Source organism: Notamacropus eugenii, chromosome 1 (assembly GCF_028372415.1).
Source record: "Notamacropus eugenii isolate mMacEug1 chromosome 1, mMacEug1.pri_v2, whole genome shotgun sequence".
Taxonomy (NCBI): domain Eukaryota; kingdom Metazoa; phylum Chordata; class Mammalia; order Diprotodontia; family Macropodidae; genus Notamacropus; species Notamacropus eugenii.
In genome coordinates, this window is record NC_092872.1 from 441591914 (window position 1) to 441613616 (window position 21703).

At 44.0% G+C, this 21703-nt stretch overlaps 1 protein-coding gene across 2 annotated transcripts in view; it reads right to left on the reverse strand.

Annotated features, from left to right (window-relative positions):
* Nucleotides 1-20813, reverse strand: part of PHF19 (PHD finger protein 19) — a 33909-nt gene extending 13096 nt beyond the window's left edge. For both annotated transcript variants that reach the window (XM_072631772.1, XM_072631771.1), the window contains exons 1-9: nucleotides 20365-20813; nucleotides 12763-12954; nucleotides 10446-10527; nucleotides 7528-7623; nucleotides 5268-5368; nucleotides 4270-4418; nucleotides 2620-2715; nucleotides 1541-1609; nucleotides 964-1084 (exon numbers count right to left, since the gene is read on the reverse strand). In XM_072631772.1, coding sequence (XP_072487873.1) covers nucleotides 964-1084; nucleotides 1541-1609; nucleotides 2620-2715; nucleotides 4270-4418; nucleotides 5268-5368; nucleotides 7528-7623; nucleotides 10446-10527; nucleotides 12763-12939 — 891 coding nt within the window. In that variant the 5' untranslated portion in view covers nucleotides 12940-12954; nucleotides 20365-20813. The remainder of the gene's footprint in view (nucleotides 1-963; nucleotides 1085-1540; nucleotides 1610-2619; nucleotides 2716-4269; nucleotides 4419-5267; nucleotides 5369-7527; nucleotides 7624-10445; nucleotides 10528-12762; nucleotides 12955-20364) is intronic.
* Nucleotides 20814-21703: the final 890 nt, after the last annotated feature.

Sequence of the window (21703 nt, forward strand, 5' to 3'; positions counted from 1 at the left end):
CCACGTGACCTTGGATAAGTCACTTTCCTCTCTTGGGGCCAGTGTCCTTATCTGTAAAAATGAGGGGATTAGACTAAATGATCACAGAAAGATCTTTCCAAATCTAGCTGTCTAGGCTCTAATATCTCAGAACCATGATATTCTCATCTGTAAAATGGGACTAATATTCTTTTCCTCATTTATGGTAGACGGCTGCTTGGAGGATCCAACTGGATTACCAAGTACTTTATAACTGTAAAATGCTAAGAAGGTGTAAGATTAGGTAGGCATCTAGCGTTGGACTCCAAGTCAAGAAACCTGGGCTGCAGAACTGGCTTAGCTATGTGGGCCTGGGTAAGTCATTGTACCCCTCTGAGTCTCAGGGACGGTGTGAGGACCAATCGAGAGCTCTCTAATATTTCATGACCCGTATCAAAACTATGAAACAAACAAAACAAGTTTCAATCTCTGTTCACTGAAACACAGTATTCAAAGTTTCACCAGCAGGGAGCAGCATCACCTCAGTTTTCCCGCAGAACCCATAGGTCTCTAGTTAAAGAAGCAATCGGTTTCCTGAACTGCTCAAACCCTACTTGCCTTTCCCTTCCCACTCCCAACTCTCTCCCAGAGCACCGAGGCTCTAGCTAGGCAGAACTGGGTTAGCAGGCCCATTTTCAGAAACTGGCACCTCTGGGGCGTAAACAGTCTTTTGGACTTTACATCTTTTTTAGTTCAACTCAACAAATATGCAATGAAAGAAACTTGGATGGAGTCCTGGATTTGCCACGAGCTAACTGCGTGACCCTGCAGAAGTCACTTTCTTTAGATGCTCTTTAAGATCTTATACCTCTGACATTTTCTCTTCTTGGGTCTTTTCCAGTTTCAGCTGACTGATTCTCACCAATTTGTTTTATTTCTTCCTCTGTTCTCTGCCCCCATCCCAGGCACTGCTTGCCTTCTTCTTCCCACTCCCAACCCCTGTACCTTGCCAAGCTGAAGAAGATCCCAGTGGTGATTGACAAAGGCTAGGATTTCTTCAAAATCAAAGTATTTCTTTTTGCTCTGTACTCCCAAGTTATAGAGGGCAAGATGAACCACATCCACCCTGGGGATAGAAAGAAAAGGTTTAGAACTGGCTTATCCCAAGTGAGCGACTGGGAGAAGTGTTTCATGCTCTAAACCCAGCTTGGTGATGGCAACATCATAGCTGGAGGAAGGGGGCTTACAGCTGACGAGGCTCAAATCTGGGGACGAGTGACAAAAAACAAGTGCTATCTTTCTTTTTTCTAGGAGGGACAAAATCAATTTGATCCAGAAAGGGTCCAGACCTCTGGTTTTTTGGGGGGCTTTTTCCCCCATTTCCTGACCCATAATAAGAAAAATAATAGCTAGCATTTATGTAGCACTTTTAAAAGTTTACAAAGTGCTTTGCAAATATTATCTTATTTTATCCTCATAACGACCCTGGGAGATAGGTGCTATTATTATCCCCATTTTACAAATGAGGAAACTGAGGTAGAGGACAAAAGAGGAGGTCTACCCAACCACACCCTACTCTCACCATCTTAGAGGTAGCCTCTTAATGTACTCTGGGCCCTGGTTACACACCGAGCAGAAGAACACATAGAACCTGCAAGAAAAAGGGAGAGAAGGGTCAGGGCCAGCTGAGAAAGCTCTGGGCGACAGAACTGGGCATCTTAAGAATCCGTATGACTAAGTCCTTCTCTCTGACCTGGAATGCTCTCGTACTTCCTCTCTGCTGCCTAGATTCCTTCAAATCTCAGCTAAAGTCCTACTTCTGCTAGAAGCCTTCCCTAGACCTCCTTAATCTTAGGACCTTCCCTCTGAGATGAGCCACAATTTATCCAGCTTATATTTGTTAGGTACATAGTCGCTGGCATGTTGTCTTCCATGTCAGACTTGAGTTCCTTGTGGGTAGGGTTTGTTTTTTCCTTTCTTTGTATTTCCTGCACTTAGCATGTGCCTGGCGCACAGTAAGCACTTAATAAATGAGTTAAGTGATTGTTCATCAAGATCCTTCAATTTATCCCCTGCTTCATGTTCTTGAAATTCCCTGGATTTCTGAGCATTTGGCAGGCAGCTTCAGGCATGCCCAGAAATCCAGTTAATCCTTGCCCCACACGGACTTTTGAGACCAGGAAGGTAGGAGTTAAATTAAATGGGCTTGGTCAGAGAAAAGAGATGAGGCAGAGGGGCCTTTCTCTGGAAACTTCACCATGAATATATACTCAAGGAGTCAAGAAATTCTATGCATTAACTTAAGGCCCTCTTCAGAATCAATTCCCACTCAGTCTTTGCGGCTGAATGCTAACAGGAATTGGTTGCTGAGTCGGGACACAGTCCATGCTTTGTGATACAACATACACAAATAAACACACAAACAGATAATCACACACATACATACAGAATTAGAGATACATATACACAGTATGGCATGGACATACACAAATATACACAAAGTACAAACAGAAATAAACACATACTTGTATGAGAAAAGCAGAGATAGTTACATAGACACAACTGCCCAGAGAATGAAGTATACATAATCTTATATGAGGATGTATATACCACACACAGCCTCAGTGGGGCAAGCAGAGATCACCTAAGAAAAGCATGTACCTGTCTCCAAACATCATGGGCTCGTTCAAGCACTGGGTACAGGCCTCATGAAACCATTGCCTACACCTGTAACACTGAAGCATTCTTAGGTACCACCTAGGAAGAGAAGATGCCCATGTCAACTTTAGCTTCCCGCTTTTTCTCTCTAGGATAAGCTGGGATTGGGGGGAGGGAGCATGGTGGGAAGGAAGGAAAAGCCAGGAAGTAAGAGTGGGGATTACCTTCTTCCCTTCCCTAACCCCAAAGAAAAATCTCTTCTTAATTCCTTCCTTCATGCCAACCTATAGTGGGAAACTTTGGTAACCAAAATTCACATCAAAGAATACATTTTCATAGGAGATAACCAAAGCAATTTTCTTAATAGGATAATAAGCAATAATAATTACTATTACAAGCTAACACCTTACCTGGCTTTATACTTTTAAAAAGCTTTCCGCGTCATTCCATCTGATTTTCATAATACCCTTAGGAGGGAGGGAGGGCAAGTATTGTCAACCCCATTTGATAGATGGGCAAACTGACATTCAGAGAAAGGAACTGAATTGCCAAGAGTCAGAAAACGAGTGGTAGAGAAAGGACTAAAACTCCGATCTCTTCATCTTTAATCTTTTCCCATTTTTCTTCTATACAGGTCAGAATATGAGGTTGAGGTTTAAAACTCCCATGTCTTATAGGCTAAGTTTTCTACGGATCAAATCTGGGTCTACCATTTATGTTCTGTGCCAGCTCCCCTCTTCTCCCCTCCCCTCTACTTACCAACTGAGACAATACAAATTGACCTCATATAATGTTTTAAGATTTGTAACTCCCTTGATCTATTTTACATCATTTGAGCCTCACAACAAGACTATGAGGTGGTGCTCCAGGTATTAAGGATCATTATCCTTGTTTTCTAGATGGCTCAGATGTGACTTGCAATGGGCACATGGTTAGTGTCAGAAGTAGGATCCAAACTCAGTTCTTCCTTATTCTAGATTCCAGCACTGTGTACCCTAGACACACTACTTCTTCAGTACACCTGTGGATGATCAATTAATGCTTGTTTGATTCATTTGTGATATTTTCTTCTCCAAAAACTAGTTCCAGTTACCATATTCTTGGAGAACTAAGGTCTATTGAGATAAATCCAGTTCCCATCCCTCTCTAACCATTAGAAAAAACCAGTTTGGGAAAAGAGCCAACACGGTCTCGTTGAGAGAGAACAAGGCTTGGAGGTGCCCCTGGTCTTGTTCTCCAAGCACCCAGAACTGGACAGAGAGTTCCACTGTCCTTTACTCTGGTCATACCCTATTACCTTTCTGTTACAGATGTTAGCTTTCTAGTGATGGGGTCTTCCTGTTCCTTATTCTACAAAGAAGGTTTGCAGACCTCCTTCTGTCTCTAACCCATTCTAGTAGCTCTTCTATGGACTGACTCGAGCTTATCAGGAATCAAAAGCCAAGGAATGGAAGGATGCTGTGGAGGGGGTCTGACCAGGGTAAAGAACTAGGCCTAGCCCTTCCTGGGATCTCAACCATCATTAACCCCATGCTCCTGCTTTTGGGGCCAACACCTGCACTCCTGATGCTTTATGCCAGGTCATCTCTGTAAGTTCCATTCCCACCTCCCAATAACCCCAACTATCATTAGGGAGGGTGGCCAGGCTCTTACTCTCCAGGACCTCCGCAGTAGCAGTAACACTGCTGCTGGTTGGTCCGATGTGGGGAGTCCCAGTCTAGCTCCTCAGGCTTGTAAGAGAGTACCATTTTCACTGCTTGCAAGGTCTTGGCAATGGCTCCTTTCTTCAGCGCGCCACCTTTCTGGGGAGGAGATGAGGAGAAGGCATACAAGTCATTCCAAGAATTCCAGAGGGTTCCAAGAGAACCCAGAGCTTCCCTAGCAAGTATGTCAACAGCAAATGTGTGGAAGAGTCAGTCAATTGATCAGTCAGGTGACGGGCATTTGTTAGGCTCTTACTGTGTGCCAGATACTAAGTGCTGGAGATACAAAGAAAGGCAAAGACCTGGTCTCTGTCCTCAAAAAGCTCATGTTCTAAAGGAAGAGAAAACACATAAACATCTGTCAATGTACTAGAAAGTAATCCCATAATGAAGGCACTAGCAGTTGGGGAGAACAGGGGAAAACCTCCTGCAGAAGATGGGACAGTCCAGCCATCTATGGATACCACATTCATAAGGAACTTAACAATGCTAGGGATCTCCTGGATAAATATGAACAGACTGGTACATGGATAAAACAGATGTGGTTCAATGACTGGCAGCTGGAATTAGTGACTCATTCCCTACCCAAAAGAGCTGTCTCTGCTTCCAGGGACAGAGAGTCTGGGGAGGAGGTGATAAAAATCAGACTTGGGGTCTGGGAACCACCAGTGTCATAGATTCATGATGGAGGTAGGGGGAGGGGATAGAAGAGAGAGATTTGAGAGGGACCACAGACGAGACAGATAGAAATGGAGAGAGACTGTTGAAGAGACTGGGAAAGAGAAAATACAGAATTATAAAATGTCAAAGCTAGAGAAGGCTTTAGAACATACAATGTCAGAACTCGAACACAATTTAGAGATTGAGTGCAACACTTAGTCTCATTTTACAGAAGAAGAAATAGGAAAGGACTGATAGAAAGAGACAATCTAGGGCCTGAGGGCTCACCCGTACAGCCAGAGCGAAGATACAGCGTCGGCAGAACCATGGTGTTAGCAGGGGCCCTTCCGTGCTGCTTGCAATGGGGATATGGCATTGCTGATGGTAACCTATGAGGGAACAAAGGCAGAGAGTGTCCCCAGGGAGCTAAAATGCAGAGGCTGGGCAGCTCCTCACAGAAACCACCATTCTGGGAAGAGAGGCTCTGGCTACCATGATGAGCTATAGTCCCAATTCTGAGGCTTCTCCTCCAGGCCAAGTCAAAATTATTCATCCCACTCAGCTCACATATCCCTCATTCCTGAGCAGTGGGTAAGCAGTATTCTTCCAAACTGAGGAAAATTAAGGGGATGGTTATTGTCTTCTTACCCACACTCCAATTTGCTACTCTCCAAAACACACATACATATACAGGGTACAAGCACAGATTCACATACATTTATATATACAAGCACATGTGCACATACATGCATACACATACTCATATATATACTACATCATATACATGTGTATTACACAAAGAGTCACCAGACTGTGTTCTAGGTGTTTTCTCCTCATTCCTCAGACCTCAGCGTCCTCTCTAGACCCAGTTGAGAGAAGTCTAGTTCTTCGAAAGCTGGGAATCTGAGGGATCTAGCTAATACTTAGTGACACCTTCTGGTTACAAGCAAGCAGCCAGCCAGGGAAGAACCAGGCAAGGTTTGCATCTTGATAGCCAAGACCTCAGATCCTAGATGGACAAGCTCTCAGTTTTTTCTTCAGGAGAACCCAACTGATAATGTCATGAAAGTCCAGGGCTAAGGAAGGAAAGAAGGAAAGGAGGCAGGGCCAAGGCTGGCTAAATAGGGTAAAGTGGGTTAATTTTTTCCTTTTCCTTCTACCTCCTCCTCATCCAATCCTCCCCATCAGGATCACAGGTTGGCCATTATGGAGGCTTTAGGCAATGCCTCAAGTCCTAATCCTTTCCATCACTATCCAAATGTTACATATACAGCACCAGGAACTTCTCAGCTATCTTCTTTCTCCTAGGGTTAACCAGAAACAGGATAGTACAGTAAAAAGATAATTAATTCATATTAGAATCAGAGGACCTAGGTTTCAATTTCAGCATTGCTATATACTACCTATATGACTTTGGACAAGTCATCTGCCCTCTCTTAAAGCATATTTTCTTATCTATAAAAACTGGAAATCTGTCCTGTTGTCTGTTTTAGTACTACTTAAGAGCTAAGATGGTTTTTATGTTTTAAAATCTTTCAAGCCACACATAAAGAGCTGGAGGGCCAGATTTGGCCCATGGACCATCACTTGTTGACCCTTGGCCTAAATGACCTCTACTGTCCCTTTCAGCTCTGGAGCCTATGCCCTAGCTCATGTTCTGGTAGCAGTGGGTGACCTAGGGTTGAGAGAGTCCCCTTTTTTAAGTAACACTGGCATACTGGCAGTGGCTTTCAATGCCTTCCAAAGGAGGAGAGGATGTGGGAGTCCTGAGCATGTTGCCAGGCTGGCAGTGGACCTCTCTAAGGGGGGGGGGGTCTCAGTACAAGGGTCCTGTTTGGTGAGCTGATTTTACCCCAAAAGGGGGAATGTGACCAAATGATCAGAGCCAAATATGGCAGCCTCAATCGCATGTGAAGCAATGCCAGGTAGTCAAAGAAGCATTGAACCTAGTATCAGGAAACTTGGGTTTAAATCCTTGACTCTGGCACTGACTTGCTGTGATCTAACTTCTCCGAACTTCACGTTCCTTCTTTGTGTAATGGAAAAGTATTTGCACTACCTACCTGGCAGGACTATCTGGAGAAAAGTGTGCTGTACATATGAAAACGCTATAGAAACGTGACTTATAGTTTTGTCAGCTTTTTTTCACTCCTTTTCACCTTCCTCAGACTCCCTTTCTACCCTCCCTTTCTAGGGTAGTCATCAATTTTAATAGCTCACATTTATGTAGCAACTTAAGGCCTACAGAGCCCTGTTCTCATAATAGTGTTGTGAGATAGATGATGCTAATACTATTATACCCATTTTACATATGAGGAAACTGAAGTTCAAAGAAGTTATCTGACTTGCCCAAAATTCTACATCTACTAAGTGTTCCCATTCTGTCCTAGGCAACCTCCCAGCAAAGGCAAGGTCAAGGGTGAACTTCTAGGGACCAAGTTGGAAAAGAATGGCACAGCCATAGGGAGCGCTGCTTCTACCCCAAAGGAGGGCAGATTTGACCTCAGATTGATCCCATTGTCAGCTCTGACTCCAGCATGTCACTCACCAAGACCACACTTTCCACAGATGAGAATTTCATTCAGGGGGCCAGATGTTTTTCCTAGACAGATGTTGCATTTGGGCTCTTCGCCTGGAACACCAGCTACAAGAGAAAAAAACAGTGAAGAGTCAGAAAATGAAGGCCAAAGGCTCTCCCATCAATGTTCCAACTACAAAGGACCTTAGAAGACAAAATGTTAGAGCAAATTCAAAATGATGTCAATAAAAGGAATGATTTCAGAGATAAAAGATAATGATATAACAATAATATATAATAATGTGATTATTATATATTATATATGTATATATAATAATATAGTAAAATATAAAAGAGATGATTTAATCCAACCAGCACAGTACAGCAGAAAGAATAGTAGATTTAGAGTCAGCCTACCTGAGTTCATATTCCATTTCTACCATTTACTACCTGTGTGAACTTAGAGCAAATCATTTCACCCCTCTGGACCTCAGTTTTCTCCTCTATAAAATGAGGGGAGAGGTTAGACTAGATGGCCTCTAAGGTCCTTTCCAACTCTTAAATCTGTTGTCTTGATTCATTTAAAAAAAATTATTCCAAGTTTATATCTCATACAAATGCTGGAATGCACGAGACAAAATTGAAACAGATTGGGACCTCAAAGAGCTTAGTTTTTCACCTACAAAATGAAATGAATATAAGTGCAAGCGAATGGAAGTGACTGGTTCAAGGTCATATAATTTATAAATAGCAGAGCCAGGAGAAGAAGCAAGATCAAATGACTCCAAGCAATTCAGTATCAGGCTAGTTCTCACAGTGGAAGAACGAAACTCATTTGAACTTCTAAGGGTGTGCCTAGCCCTGAGACAATGGGAAAGGCCAGAAGATATTGGCTCTCTGCTGGGGAGCCAGGGAATTTTAGAATGCCCAATGAGTTAATAATCTTTTAGGGAAGATTCCAAGACTCCTTCAGGCTCCGAAGGCATTATACTACATTTACTGACATGCTGGTTTCTATAAATGCTAAATCTAAAAGCAACTCAGGGAAAATGCACTGATTTCCTCGTTACGAGGTTGAAGTACTAGATCACCTCTAAGGACATTTCTATTTCTAAATCCTGTAATTCTTTGAGGGACTACTTGAGATCTGCCTTCTTGTTTCAGTCCTGCCATTAACTAGCTCGGTAACTCTGGACCTTTGAACAAGCTCGGCAATTTTGTCTTTCTTTTAACTTCAGTTTCTCTGTTTGCATAATGAAAGAATTGGACTAGATTATGTTTGACTCCCTCTAGTTCCAAAAGCTACAACCATATGAAGAAAATAATACTGTTTTGAAATTTTTTTTAAAAAGGCAAAAAACTTTGGTATGGGGAGGATGAGAGAAGATGATTTTTTTCTGAGTTGAGTAGTATCTGTTTCTTAGGGAAAGTAAAAAGACTATGTTCTCATGGGACAGTATGTCTGTTCAGATACTCAACTGCTTACCCAGCATATCTCACTGGACCTGTTAAAAACTAGCCTGTGCCTCAGGGTCAGTTTGTTTTGACCCTAATTAATAGATCTTATAAGTCCAAACAATTCCCAGGGTGACAGTGTGTGGCTAGCCAGGAACATAATGAGTTATCACAAAGAGATGTGGCTGAGGGATCAGGGCATTTGGGTTGATGATAGAGCACTGATCCTGGAATGAGGAAGACTCCTCTTCCTGAGTTCAAATCCAGACTTAGACACTTACAAGCCGTGTGATGCTGGTGTAACCCTGTTTGCCTAACTTTCCCCATCTGTAAAATGAGCTGGAGAAGGAAACGGCAAACTACTCCAGTATCCTTGCCAAGAAAAACCCAAATGAAATCATGAAGAGCTGGACACAACTGAAAAAAAAAGACTCAACTTCTCTAGAATTAACTTCCTATGTTTTTGAGCAAATTACCCCTTTTCAAGTTTCAATTTCCACCAGTCTAAAATGAAAGGAATTATAGGATCTAGACCTAGAAAGAATCTCAACGAGAATTTATTCAAACTCCTATATTTCAGAAGAGACAATCAAGAGAGAAGTGGCTTGTTTAAGATCATACACGTAGTAAACTGTAGAACTAGGATTCTAGCTCTTCTGAATTTCCTATCTAGTACTCTATCCACACCACCCCTAAGAGGATTGGAAGATCCCTTCCTGTCCTAACACTGTCTTTATTGGAACAACATTCCATTCATCACCCCCGGCACCTTGGGCAATAGCAGACGGTATCTGAATTAAATGATCTTTGCTACATTCTTTCTTTCCATTTCTACCATCCTAGCTTCCCAATGGGAGACTAAGTCTTCAAGCTGTATGGGGTGGGGCGGATACTCCTTGTGGAACTGAATTAAATTATCAGCACGAGGTAAGTACCTGATAAATGAATGAGTAAATGAATGAATGAGTGAATGAGGGATGGGCTGTATGTGTCCCAGTGAAGTTGGTCAGTTCTTCTAGCCTAAAATAGGCAAACCTTATGGCTGCTTCCTTTTCAACACTATTGCCCCTGTGAAGCTCCCAGGTATATATACCTATTAAACGAGAAAGTCTCTCAGTCTTAGAATTCCTATGTAGGCACCCATCTTTTCTTCTCATCCCTCTAGCTCCAAATTTTTTGAGGATAATAAAAAGGATTCTCACTCTCATTATTCTTATACTAGGCCTTAGTTTCCTCATCTGGAAAATGAGACAAGGGTGGTGATGAATGAGTCATTTAAGACTTTCTAGCTATACTATTCTATGTTTTATGACTTTAAAACCCCAGGGAGCCCAGGGATTAAACAAGGTATCAAGTTGGAAGGAAGGTAGGCAAAAAACATATGGAGGAGGGAATGCAGAAGGGAAATTTTAGTGAAAATCCTAGTGAAAATCCTAGAGATCTATCCGTAAAAAAAGTCCAAGGATTGTGACCCAAGTTTTCAGGTTACTCACCATGTTGGATATCCTTCCATAAGACCCAGTACTTGGAGTTATCTTCAAAGGTCACGAGGCAGCTTTGCTTGGAACTGCTGACCTGTGATTAGAAAGGGGACTAGAAGTGAAGGCTTCAGTCCACCAGATTTAGCCCCAAGGACACCCAGGTGGTCTTAGGTCATCTTCTATTTTCACTTTTGGTCTGATGATGATGATGATGATGACGATGATGTCCGGATCTGTGACTTCGTTGGCAGAGGGACCTCGATGTATGAAAACTTTCTCTACTAATACAGATGGACAACTCTTCTTTAATTTATAGTCTTAGAGACTTTTGCCTGGTGTACTAAGTGGTTAAATGAGGCCCATGGCTACACAGCCAGTATGAATCAGTGGCAATTCTTGAACTCAGATCTTCCTGATTACAAAGGCACCTCTCTTTCTACTATGCTCTGAGCCCTCTAATAATAGTAACTTACATTCGCTTAATTCCTTATAATGATCCCTAAGATCTCCCATTGGCTAACCCAATGTCAGAGAATTAGAAAGCGGCAGAGATGTTCTAGAGTCCCAGGAGGATTCAGGTCCTCTCCTAGCTCTGGATTCATCCAAGTCTGCCCTCCCTCAGTGATCAGGCCTAGACAGTCATCTTTTCCATTTTTCCAGTCTCTTTGATCTTATCCAGCCAAGGCCTATATCGGGCCTATATTCTTAGGACTCAGCAGAGAAACATTAATCCAGAGGGGCAACTAGCTGACAATGATTCAGTAAATTACCCACCAGAGAACATTTGTACCTTAGTGGGCTTGGCTTTGAATGTGTCAATCCAGATGGAGAATAAGTAGTGAAGGCATTGTAGACGATAGTCTTAATAGATTAGATCTGGAAGGGACTTCATAAATAATTTCGTCTAACCTCTTTATTTCATCAATGAAGAAATTGAAGGCAGAAAGGGAAAATATTTGCCAAGAGTATTATAAGGAGTAAGTGGCAGATTTCGTTTTGTGCACTTTTCAGTATGCTAGACTGTCTCTGCTACTGATCCTTAGTAAGGCTAAATGTGCAGATTAAACAGATTACCTTAAGGGCCTGGCTGAGAAATAGGACTTACCTGTAGGAGTCAGTGAGATTTAAGTGAGCTCTCAAAAAGTATTCCCCAATAGAGAATTTACTAAATAAGTGAGTGTGGGGAAGTGCCTTCCATGGGAATATTTACAGATGAAACAGACATCTAGAAATCTGAACTGATTTAGAAGAATGGCAAGAATGATCGAGATGATTACTGGGTGACCCTGCCAAGTCTATGCTGCTAAACTCACCAAAGCTAGACTCAAAAGATTTCTCAAACTTCAGAGCTAAAAGAGATCATATTGCCCAACCCCCTTATTTTATAGACAAAGAAAATAAGGCCAGTAGAGGGGGAGTGGGTTGTCCGAGGGCACACAGCAGGAAAGGCTAGGCATAGAACCAGGATCTCCCAATTTATGCTCTGCATAAATACTGCATTTGCTGGGTAGATTTTGGGATTATTCCAATCTGGGGACCTTCTTCACACTTATGTGTCTTTTCCTTTAGAAAGATGCATCAAGAACCCAAAGCAAACACAAAATACCTCTCAGATACATGACCCTCAGATGATACAACTTCCCTCTTCATCTTTTTCTCACATCCTCACCCTCCACTGAGTCATATTTTTGTCCTTTATTAAAGGAAACAGTTGTCAGAGTAGAAGGATTATTTTCACAATGATTTTTTGAAGAATAATGGATCTGGAGCCCTCCCCCAGGTATCCAAGCCTTCCTTGACCTTCTCTGGGGCTTTTCCTTTCTCAGCCAAAAAAGTGACTACTCCAGTGAGTTGTAAGGAGATATCCTGATACAGTATAGAGACCAAGATTTACTTAGACTTAGTTCCCAAACTCTACACTTACTTATTACCTGTGTGACCTTGAAAAAGTCACTTCACTTCCCTGAGCTACTAAAAAACAAAGCCACTACCACCAGCACCACCGCTACACACACACACACACACACACACACACACACACACACACACACACACACACACCTCTCAGAAGGTTAGACTAGATGACTTCTAATGTCCCTTCCAGTTCTAAGTTCTATAAACTTATAAACAGGCTTATTAGGTTTGTTTTACCATGTTCCACTTCTAGCTATGTGGGTCCCCTGAAAGATAATAAGCAACTGTCAATAATTTTAATTAATTAATATCCCAGCAATCCTCTCCCCTTTGTGATTTTGGAGCTCAGAATCTGATGTTGGGGGACTAGGCTCTTGGTCTGGGGATTTGGAGGCCCTATTGTGCCAAGTTTTACCCTTTTAATCTTTCCAAGATAATACAGTCCATCCGTCCATCTGCACAGCACATACTGGCCTTCAGTCAGCTTGACCATCAAGTCTTTGAAGTTGTTCCTGGGCTTTGTGGGAGCACCCACCGCCCTGGGTGGCCCACAGTCATCTTGGATCTCAGGCTGCAGAGAGAGGTTCTCCATCAGTTTTGACCACCCCTAGGATTAAAAAGACAAAGATACACTTTCAGTCTATAATGTTTAACATAAGATTCTTAGTCCCTAGAGAGCCACTTCCCTGGGTAGGCTGGTGGGTTGAACATACACTTAGCCTTTTCTACAGGGAAAAAAAGAGTTGGAGAATTTTCCCTGCATTCACCCTCAGAGCAGAAATTTTGGCCAGAGGCCTTGACTTCCCTCCAAGATTCACCCAAAGAGAAAAAAATTTCTGGGTAACTTATGACCCATCAGAGTCTTGATTAAGTAAGATTTTTATAATGTCCGTTTTTCCTTATTTTAAAGTATTTTATGAAAACCAACTCTGGGATTCTGAAACTTCTCTTACTGCTATTATCCCAATTTAAATTGGCTATTAGTCATAAAGTTACCAAAGGACAAATAAATGTTCAGAAGTCTTCACTAGCCCAGATTCTACCAATACTTCAAAGTTCAGCTCATATCTTATCTCTGCAATGGAACTTTCCCAAAATGTTAGAAGCCAAAGGGACTTGGAGAAAGATCAGAAAGTCACATGGTAGCCTCTAAAGAAAATTGGATTAAGAAGTCAAGAAAATTAGGTTGCAACTTCCACTAAATCTCCATGTGACCTTGGACCAGTCACCTCTCCATTTTGGGTATGCCTCAGTTTCCCATCTATTAAATATGGAGTTTGGACTAGAGGATCTCAAAGATTCCTTCCAACTTTAAAATTCTCTATCATTTAGAGAAGGCAGGGTGACTTTCCCAAAGTCATATACTAAATTATCAATAAAGCCCCATCTAAAATACAGGTCTGACTTCTAATCCAGTGTTCTAGTCAAGCTAAATCAACAAGCATTTATTAAGTACCTACTATGTGCCATGCACTTTACTGAACACTTGGGAGTACAAAGAACATGACATATACAGGATAAATTGAAAATAATCACAGAGGCAAGGCATTAGTATTGAGGAACACTGGGAAGTTTTCTTATAGGAGGTGAGATTTTAGCTGGAACTTGAATAAAGCCAGGGAAGCCAAGACGGGGAGAATTCTGGGTCTGGAGAATAGCCAGTAAAAATGTACTGGAATCTGGACGTGGAGTGTCTTCTGTGATGACTAGCAAGGAGGCTAGAATACTGGGATCATATAGTTACGTGGAGTGAAGTGTAAGAAAATTTGAAAGGCAGAAGGGACAAGGTTATGAAGGGCTTTAAAAGCCAAACAGGATTTTATATTTGATCCTGGAGTTACCAGGAAGCCCCTGGAGTTTACTGAACAGGGGGCTAACACAATCAGTTCTGTGCTTTAGGAAGATCATTTTGATAGCTGACTGGGCAACAGGCTGGAGTAGGGAGAGGCTTGTGTCAGAGAGATCAATTGCAACAATCTAGGTGTGAGATAATGAAGACCTAAACAGTGGTGGTAGTGTCAGGAGAAAAAAGGGGACTAAACTGATTTCCCCACCCCCACCCCAGGCTATACTGATCTCGCTCTTCACTGAGCTTTTATAGCATTTCTAGTCCACACCATAGTCAGTCAACTAGCATAAGTGCCTACTATGTGCCAGGAACCATCTATTATTTATTTCCTAATACACCAGCATTTCTTAACTTTTTTGTGTCACAGACTTCTTGACAATCTGATGAAACTTATGGATTGCTTTGCAGGGTAACATTTTTAAATGAGTAAAATAAAATACATACGATTACAAAGGAAACCAATTATACAAAATAGTTATTAAAATATTAAATAAAATAGTTCATAGCTTAAGAACCCCCTGATGAACTAGACTATAAACTCCTCAGTAGCAGGGACTATGTCATCACCTCTGAATTTCCCACAGTGCCTAGCAACAGCATCTTTTATATTTGTTTGTTAACTTGACTTCCCCTATCATCAAACACCTTTTTAAAGAATCTCAATAAATATTTGTGGATAGATTGATTCATTGCCATCACTAGGGAGATTAGATATGGGTTTTCCATGTCACCAGCAATACTGAGGAAGGGTTTTACAGTCAACTAAATTGTTCTCAGAATCAGTACTGCAGAAATGCCTTTAGCGGGAATCAGCTGTCTTTCAAAAGTGAAAGATGACCATGGTTCATCTGGGATGCTGGGTTAGAGGGAAGGGGAAGAAAATCTTACCTGGACACAACTTGTCTTTCTAACCTTATGTCATACTACTCCTTGGAATACACCCTACCTCCTAATCAAACAGTACTATTTCTTAGTGGTTCTCTGATCTTAGAGAGGCATTATGACAGAGTCCATATAAAGTTGGCCTTAAAACCAGGAAAACCTATGTTTTGGTCCTACCTCTCACACATACTGGCTATGTAACCCTGGGCAAATCACTTTGCCTCTCAGTGGGCAATTCTCTGAGACTATAAATTGCAGAGAAAGCACCAACCTATATTAAAGGAGAGTGTTCCCTATACTAATGAATTCATAGGGCCTGTCCCAATTCATGATTTTGTCCTGTCCTCTCTAAGCTTCGGGCATTTGTGAAAGTTAATTCTCATGCCCGGATTGCACTCCCTCTTTACTGCTGTCTGCTGAAATCCTCTACAATTAAGACTTAGTTTAGGAGCTGCCTCTTCCTCCTCAATTGAAAGTAATTTCTTTCTCTTCTTTTTCCTACAACACTTAGACCATATGATTTTGAGCATGTCACTTAACCATTCCAAGTCTCACTTTCCTCATCTGTAAAATGGAGATTTTACAACTCACTTCACAGGGTTTCTGTGCTTTCAACTTTAAAGGCTAATATTGTGTCAACGACCTGTAGTTTCACTGGGATAGGAATTCTTCGCAGATTAGAAACCCCTTGATAGAGACTTCATAGAGGGCTGCCTGAGGTTCAGAAAGGTTATTTGCTTATAGTCATAAGAGCTAGAAATATGAGAGCAGAATTTGAACTCAGGTCTTTCTGACCACAAGTCTAGCCCTCCATCCACTATATCACAAGGTTTCTCTAACCACTACACTACAAGGTTTCTCTAAATGTGTATAAGAACATGAGTTACCATTATCTTTTGCCTCTGTCACATGCTACGTCCTCCACACTACCTTTGTATCATGCTGATTGGGGTTTTTGTCATATACTCACTAATCGACTACATATATCATCATTAGCAAGAATTATGTAATTTTTAATCTTTGCATGGCTATGCCTAGTGTAACATACAAAATAAATGTTTATCGAAATGGATTCAATCCCAGGATACTGTATTCTGCCTCACAGTTCTACTTTCTGCAAACTTTGACTTTGTTAAAAAAAGTGTGTGTGTATACAGCTAGGTAGTACAGAGGATAAAGTACTGGCCTGGAATAAAGAAGACTCATCTTCCTGAATTCAAATCCGACCTCAGTCACTTACTAGGTATGGCCTTGGGCAAATCACTTTTACCTATTTGCCTCTGTTTCCCTATCTGTAAAATGAGCTGGAGAAGGAAATGGCAAACCACTCCAGTATCTTTGCCAAGAAGAGTCCAATACAACTCAACAACAACAACAACACACACACACACACACACACACACACATATAAATTCATAGCTGGTTGGTTGTTGTCCTTCACTCTCAAAGAGAACCAAAATGACATCACTTACATTACAGTCAAGTTACAACGCATTTGACTGCAGCTGGTCAAACCAATATGAGTTCAGAATGACAGGTCGGGCACAAATATTCCATGTGAACATTTAAGGTTGACTCTCTAAATTTGTGCATCTTGCATTTCTTTTGAGCTGTTTCAATTCTGTTTTGCTCATATGGCACAGCAACTTCTCTGATGAGGGCATGTCATATACATATATATGTATGTATGTGTGTGTGTATATATACATATGTATAAAATTTATTATATACAGAGCACTGTGCAAAGATATAAGGTTTTAGCTACGAAAAAGTCCCTTGGGGCAGGTAGATGGCACAGGCGATAGAGTTCAGAACCTGCAGTCAAGAAGACCTCAGGTCAAATCTGCTTATGTGGCCCTGGGCAAATCACTTACCCTCAGCACAGTTCTGTTTCTTAGTCTGTAAAATGGGGATAATAACAGCACCTACCTTACAGGGATATAAATATGAATAAATATCTGTGAAGAGCTGCCTGGTACACAGCAGGAGCTTAATAAATGTGTTTCCTTCCCTTTCTCCCCAGCCTCATGGTAGTTATTAAAATAGTGCTTTAATGTCTGCAAGACACTTGGCACATGTTATCTTATTTGATCCTCACTATAACTCATGAGGGAAGTACTACATCTATTATTCACATTTTACAGATGAAGAGAAATGACTTGCCCGCAATCAACGGTGTCAGAAAAAAAGATTTGAAACCTGATCACCCCAACTGTAACTCCAATACCACATCCATCATGCTAGAAAGACACACATCTACTCACTCACTCAAACACACTTACACAGAATTATGATACCCAGAAGTGCACTGAAAAGTTACAATGAGGTACATAATAACAACGATCAAATAATATTAACTCATGTGATCAACAACCTTATGAGGCAGGTGCTTTTACTACCCCCATTTTGCAACTGAGGAAATTGAGGCAAAGAGGTTAAATGACTTATTGAAGTTTACACGGCTTCTAAGTTCATGAGGCTAGATTTGAACTCAGATTTTCTTGACTCTAGGCCCAGTCGTCTATCTATCCACTGAGCCATCTAGCTACCTATATGGTAAAGGCTATTATGAATGTAGAGGGAATAAGACTCAGGAACATAAAATAATTTCCATTGAATATGACCCTTTATTTCATTTACCTTCCAAATGGGAGGTATGCATAGAATTATAGAAGCATCCTGGAAATTTAACTTCTCCTTGTGGGGGAGAAAAGAAGGATTCAGATTAGGGGAGAAGAGGAAGGAGATACTGAATTCTTCAGGATGGGCAAATAAGTCACTTCATCTCTCTGTTTCAAGTTCTTCACATTTAAAAATCGTAAATAAAATATTTGTACAGCCTCTATCTTGGGGCTATTATGGGGTAAGTACCTTATAATCCCAACAAGTACAGATATATAATTTTTATTTAAGTTGACTAATCATCCAACCCAATTCCCACCCAACTCCCAGGATGATTGATCGACATTTTTCAACTTTCATGCTTGCCTTAGAACCCCCAAAGTTAGTTCAATTCAGCATTAATTAAGTGCAAGATAGAGAGGCAATAAGAATACTTCAGAGGCAAGGGCCTTAGAATTAGGGGGAGCTAGGTTCAAGTGCTATTTCCCCGAACCACCTGGCTGGGACCCCTCAGGCCAATCACTTGACCTTGGTGCCCTGGAAATTCTCAGACCATAAATTGCAGAGCAGGTGCAGCGCAGCAAAGGTGGAGTGCTTTTTCTCCAGCAAGTCCAGATCGACTCTCCTCACCCCGCTACCACTTCCAAGCGTACAAAGCACCATACTAGGTGCTGGGAGGACAAAGACAGAAAAAAATAGCCCCTGCCCTCAAGGAGTTTACGTTTTAGACGAGGGACACCACAGGCACCCATATATAAAGGAATAGCTTCTAGACAGAGAGCAAGCCAATGACTTGGAGTAGGAGTCATGAAAAGTCTCCAAGAGGAGAAAGGAAACATTTCCCAGTTCTTACTCTCTCCAGTTCACTATTTCTCTCAGTTCACCCAGAAAGGTAGAAAGTGGTCACACATCACTGAAGAACTTGAAATCCTTTCACCTCCAGGACCAAAAACCAGGTGTCAGGAACAGCTGTCCAACTCCCTCCCTCTCTCTCCCCTTCCCCTTTCCCCAGGGGGATCCTGAGAATTGCCTTGAAGGGACGGACCCCCTTGTAGAGAGTTCAGGGAATCTCATGGGGAGTCCGATCGGCTGGGGTGGGGTTGGCTGGAGTCAGCTCCTGCCCCCTGCCCCTCCAGTCCCTGGCTCCTAATGGACGATACACGCTTTGCGGGAATATTCATCACTTTCCACCCCCCAAGGTGCAGCGAGCCCTTCACAAGCCTTTCACAGACTCGAGTGAGACAACCGAGGCTGGGGATGGAGCTCCAGCTGCTCAACCTGACTCTTCCTCCCCACAAGGAGGAGGGGATGGAAGCAGAGAAGCCATGCCTCCTACAGAAAGCAGGGGTGAAAGTGTATCTCTGGCTCCCGGCTGCCCAGAATCCGAGGTAGGGATGGGGGCCCCCGGGTGAAGGGGAGAGGGTCTGAATTCCGTTTCTAACTCTCCACCTTTCGGATGGATCCGGCAGCGTGAGTCCACCCGAGCCAGGCAAAGGGGTGGGGCACGCTAGGTTCCCGCTCGGTCCCAGTCCGGATCCGGTGCCTCTCGCTCGCCCGGCTCCTGCTGCAGGTTCACAAACTGACACTTCCTAGCCCAGGATCCCGGCTCCCGCCTCCCTCCTCCCTCTAGGCGCCGGCAAGTGCAGCAGAGGGAACACTATTGGGAAGGGGGAGGGGAGGGGAGGAGGCGCGGGCCGTGCCCCAAGGTCTCCAGCCTCAGGGGGCTGGGGGAGTCCTCCTATTCTGCGCACACAGGAGCGCTCCCCCTCCCAAATCACACCCTGGCGTCCCCAGCCCCCAACACCTCCGTCTCCGCAGCCTCCGACTTTTCGGAGCCGGGCCCCCAAGGGCTCTGATTGGCTGATTCAAACACATTCAAAATAAAATGCATTTTTGTGGGTTACACACTCTGTCCAGTTCAAATCTGAGTCAAACTGGTGTCTGGGGCCCCCGGAGAAGAGGGAGGGAAGGAAAAAGGAGGGGAGGGACGGGATGATTCATAAAGAGAGAGGCCCCCAAAGCCCGATGCATTTCATAATTTTTATTTTTATTCATTTTTTTTACAAAAAAAATTATTTAAAAAATTACGTCTCCAATTCTCCCAGATGCAACCAAATTGCCGTCCCAGGCACCTCTGTCGGCAACCGCCCCCGCCCCACCCCGTCCGGCGAACTCCCTCCAACTTTCCCCGCAAGCCCCGAGTCGTTGCCCGAGCCCTGCCAACGTGCTCGAAATAACAATCGCTTTCCCCTCCGCTCCCTCCATTCCCACTCCGGCTCTGCTCGCCCACCCGCGCCCGCTAGTCTTCCGTGAGGCCGCTGAGGGGGACCGGGACTCGCAGAGAGCGTTTGACAAGAGTCCCCATTCCCACTGCGCCCTTTTCTCTCCTGCTTCCACTTCGCCCCAAGACTCGAATCCCGGCTCCCTACTTTCCTTGGCCGGATTGCGCTTGGAGATCCGAAAAGCAACTGCGCCCCAAAAAACCCTTCTCCCTCCAACCAAACCCACTCCGCAACTCTGGAAATTTCTGAAAAGAGAGGCGGGGGGATGGAGGTCAAGGAGAGAGGCGCCTGGCGGAAAGAAGAAGCCCCCCACACCTACCGCCCTCCGGGGACCCAGGCGGGGCAGAGCAAGGGCGGGGCAGGGCCAGGGCGCCGTCCTTACCCCGAGGCTGCGCGTCCGTCCGGCGGTCCCGCTAGGAGTCTGGCCACCAGGCGCATTGGAGAAGAGGGCTGCAGACTGATGGAGAGAGGCTCCGGCTTGGGAGCGGCTGGGGGTAGGGCGGGGGAGAGGAGTGGTGCAGCACCTCCGGGTCCGTCCGTCTATCTGGCCCCCCGTCCGTCTGTCCGTCGGTCTCTCAAGGGGCAGGGAGTCCCGGCCAGGTCCCACTGGAAGAAGCTGGAGTCCGACTCAAGCCGGGGACGGAGGGATGCGGGTCGCCATCTTTTCGCTTTTTTTTCCCGCGAATTATTTACGTTCTGCTTATGTAATTAACACGGGCATCCTCCGGCTCACCATTGGAGGCGGTCGGCCAGGAAGTGGGGCCGGGGCCCCGGGGCCGTCCAAGCCACGCCGCCTCCCGGCCGCCCACCCGGCGGCGCCCCCACCCCCCCAGCCGGCTCCCCGGGCTGCGCTTAAAGGGGCAGCGTCCCTCCCCCGCGCCCGCTCTTTGCCCTCCCCTTACCCTTCCTCCTACACGGACACACACGTGCCCAGGCTGAGTGGAGAACCGCTCGGGGACTTCCTGACCACTCATCTCCCACGCGCGCAACCACCCACGTGTGCCCTCTCTTGGCAGGGCTAGGAGCGTGAGGAGCCCCGGGGGAGACACGACCGCTACGCGCTCCTCGGGTTGGCACAGCCCTTCCCGGTCACCTTCTCTATAAGCCTCACTCGAGCTCGGGGATCAAAGCCCGGCAGAAGAATATTATTCCGTGTTAAAGAAGAGTCAGAGGCTCTCAGACAGGACAAGGGACTGGTCCAAAGTCACACGATTAGTCATGGGCATGAAAGTAGGTCTAACGACTCCAAAACTTGGACCTTTAGCTGCAAACGGCTGGCATCGCTCCCTACTCTGTGGTCCCCACCTGTCCCTCCCATCACCATGCCTCAGTGACTGAATCTCCGACATCTCTATCCAACCCTTCTGGCTAATAGTTCACCCTGCTATTCGTAGGATCCACCACACCTCCCAGCTAGTGGTAGTTAAGGCGTCTTTCCAAAGCAGGGACACTCCTTACCCACTCTAGAATCTCTACCCCTAAATCCTGCTTCTGTAGTATAAGATGTGTTGTTCCTTACAGGTGCGGGGGTGGGAAAGATGAGGGGAGGGGGTGACATGGGTGAAGGAAAGAGAAGTGGTGGTAACTAGAGGGATTATGGGATAGGGAGATTTAGAGGAATAGGATATCAGAATTTGAAAGGATTTGGGGGATAAAGCATAGAACCTAATACACTCATTTTATAAATGGAAACTAAGGCCCAGATAAGGGAAACTACTTGG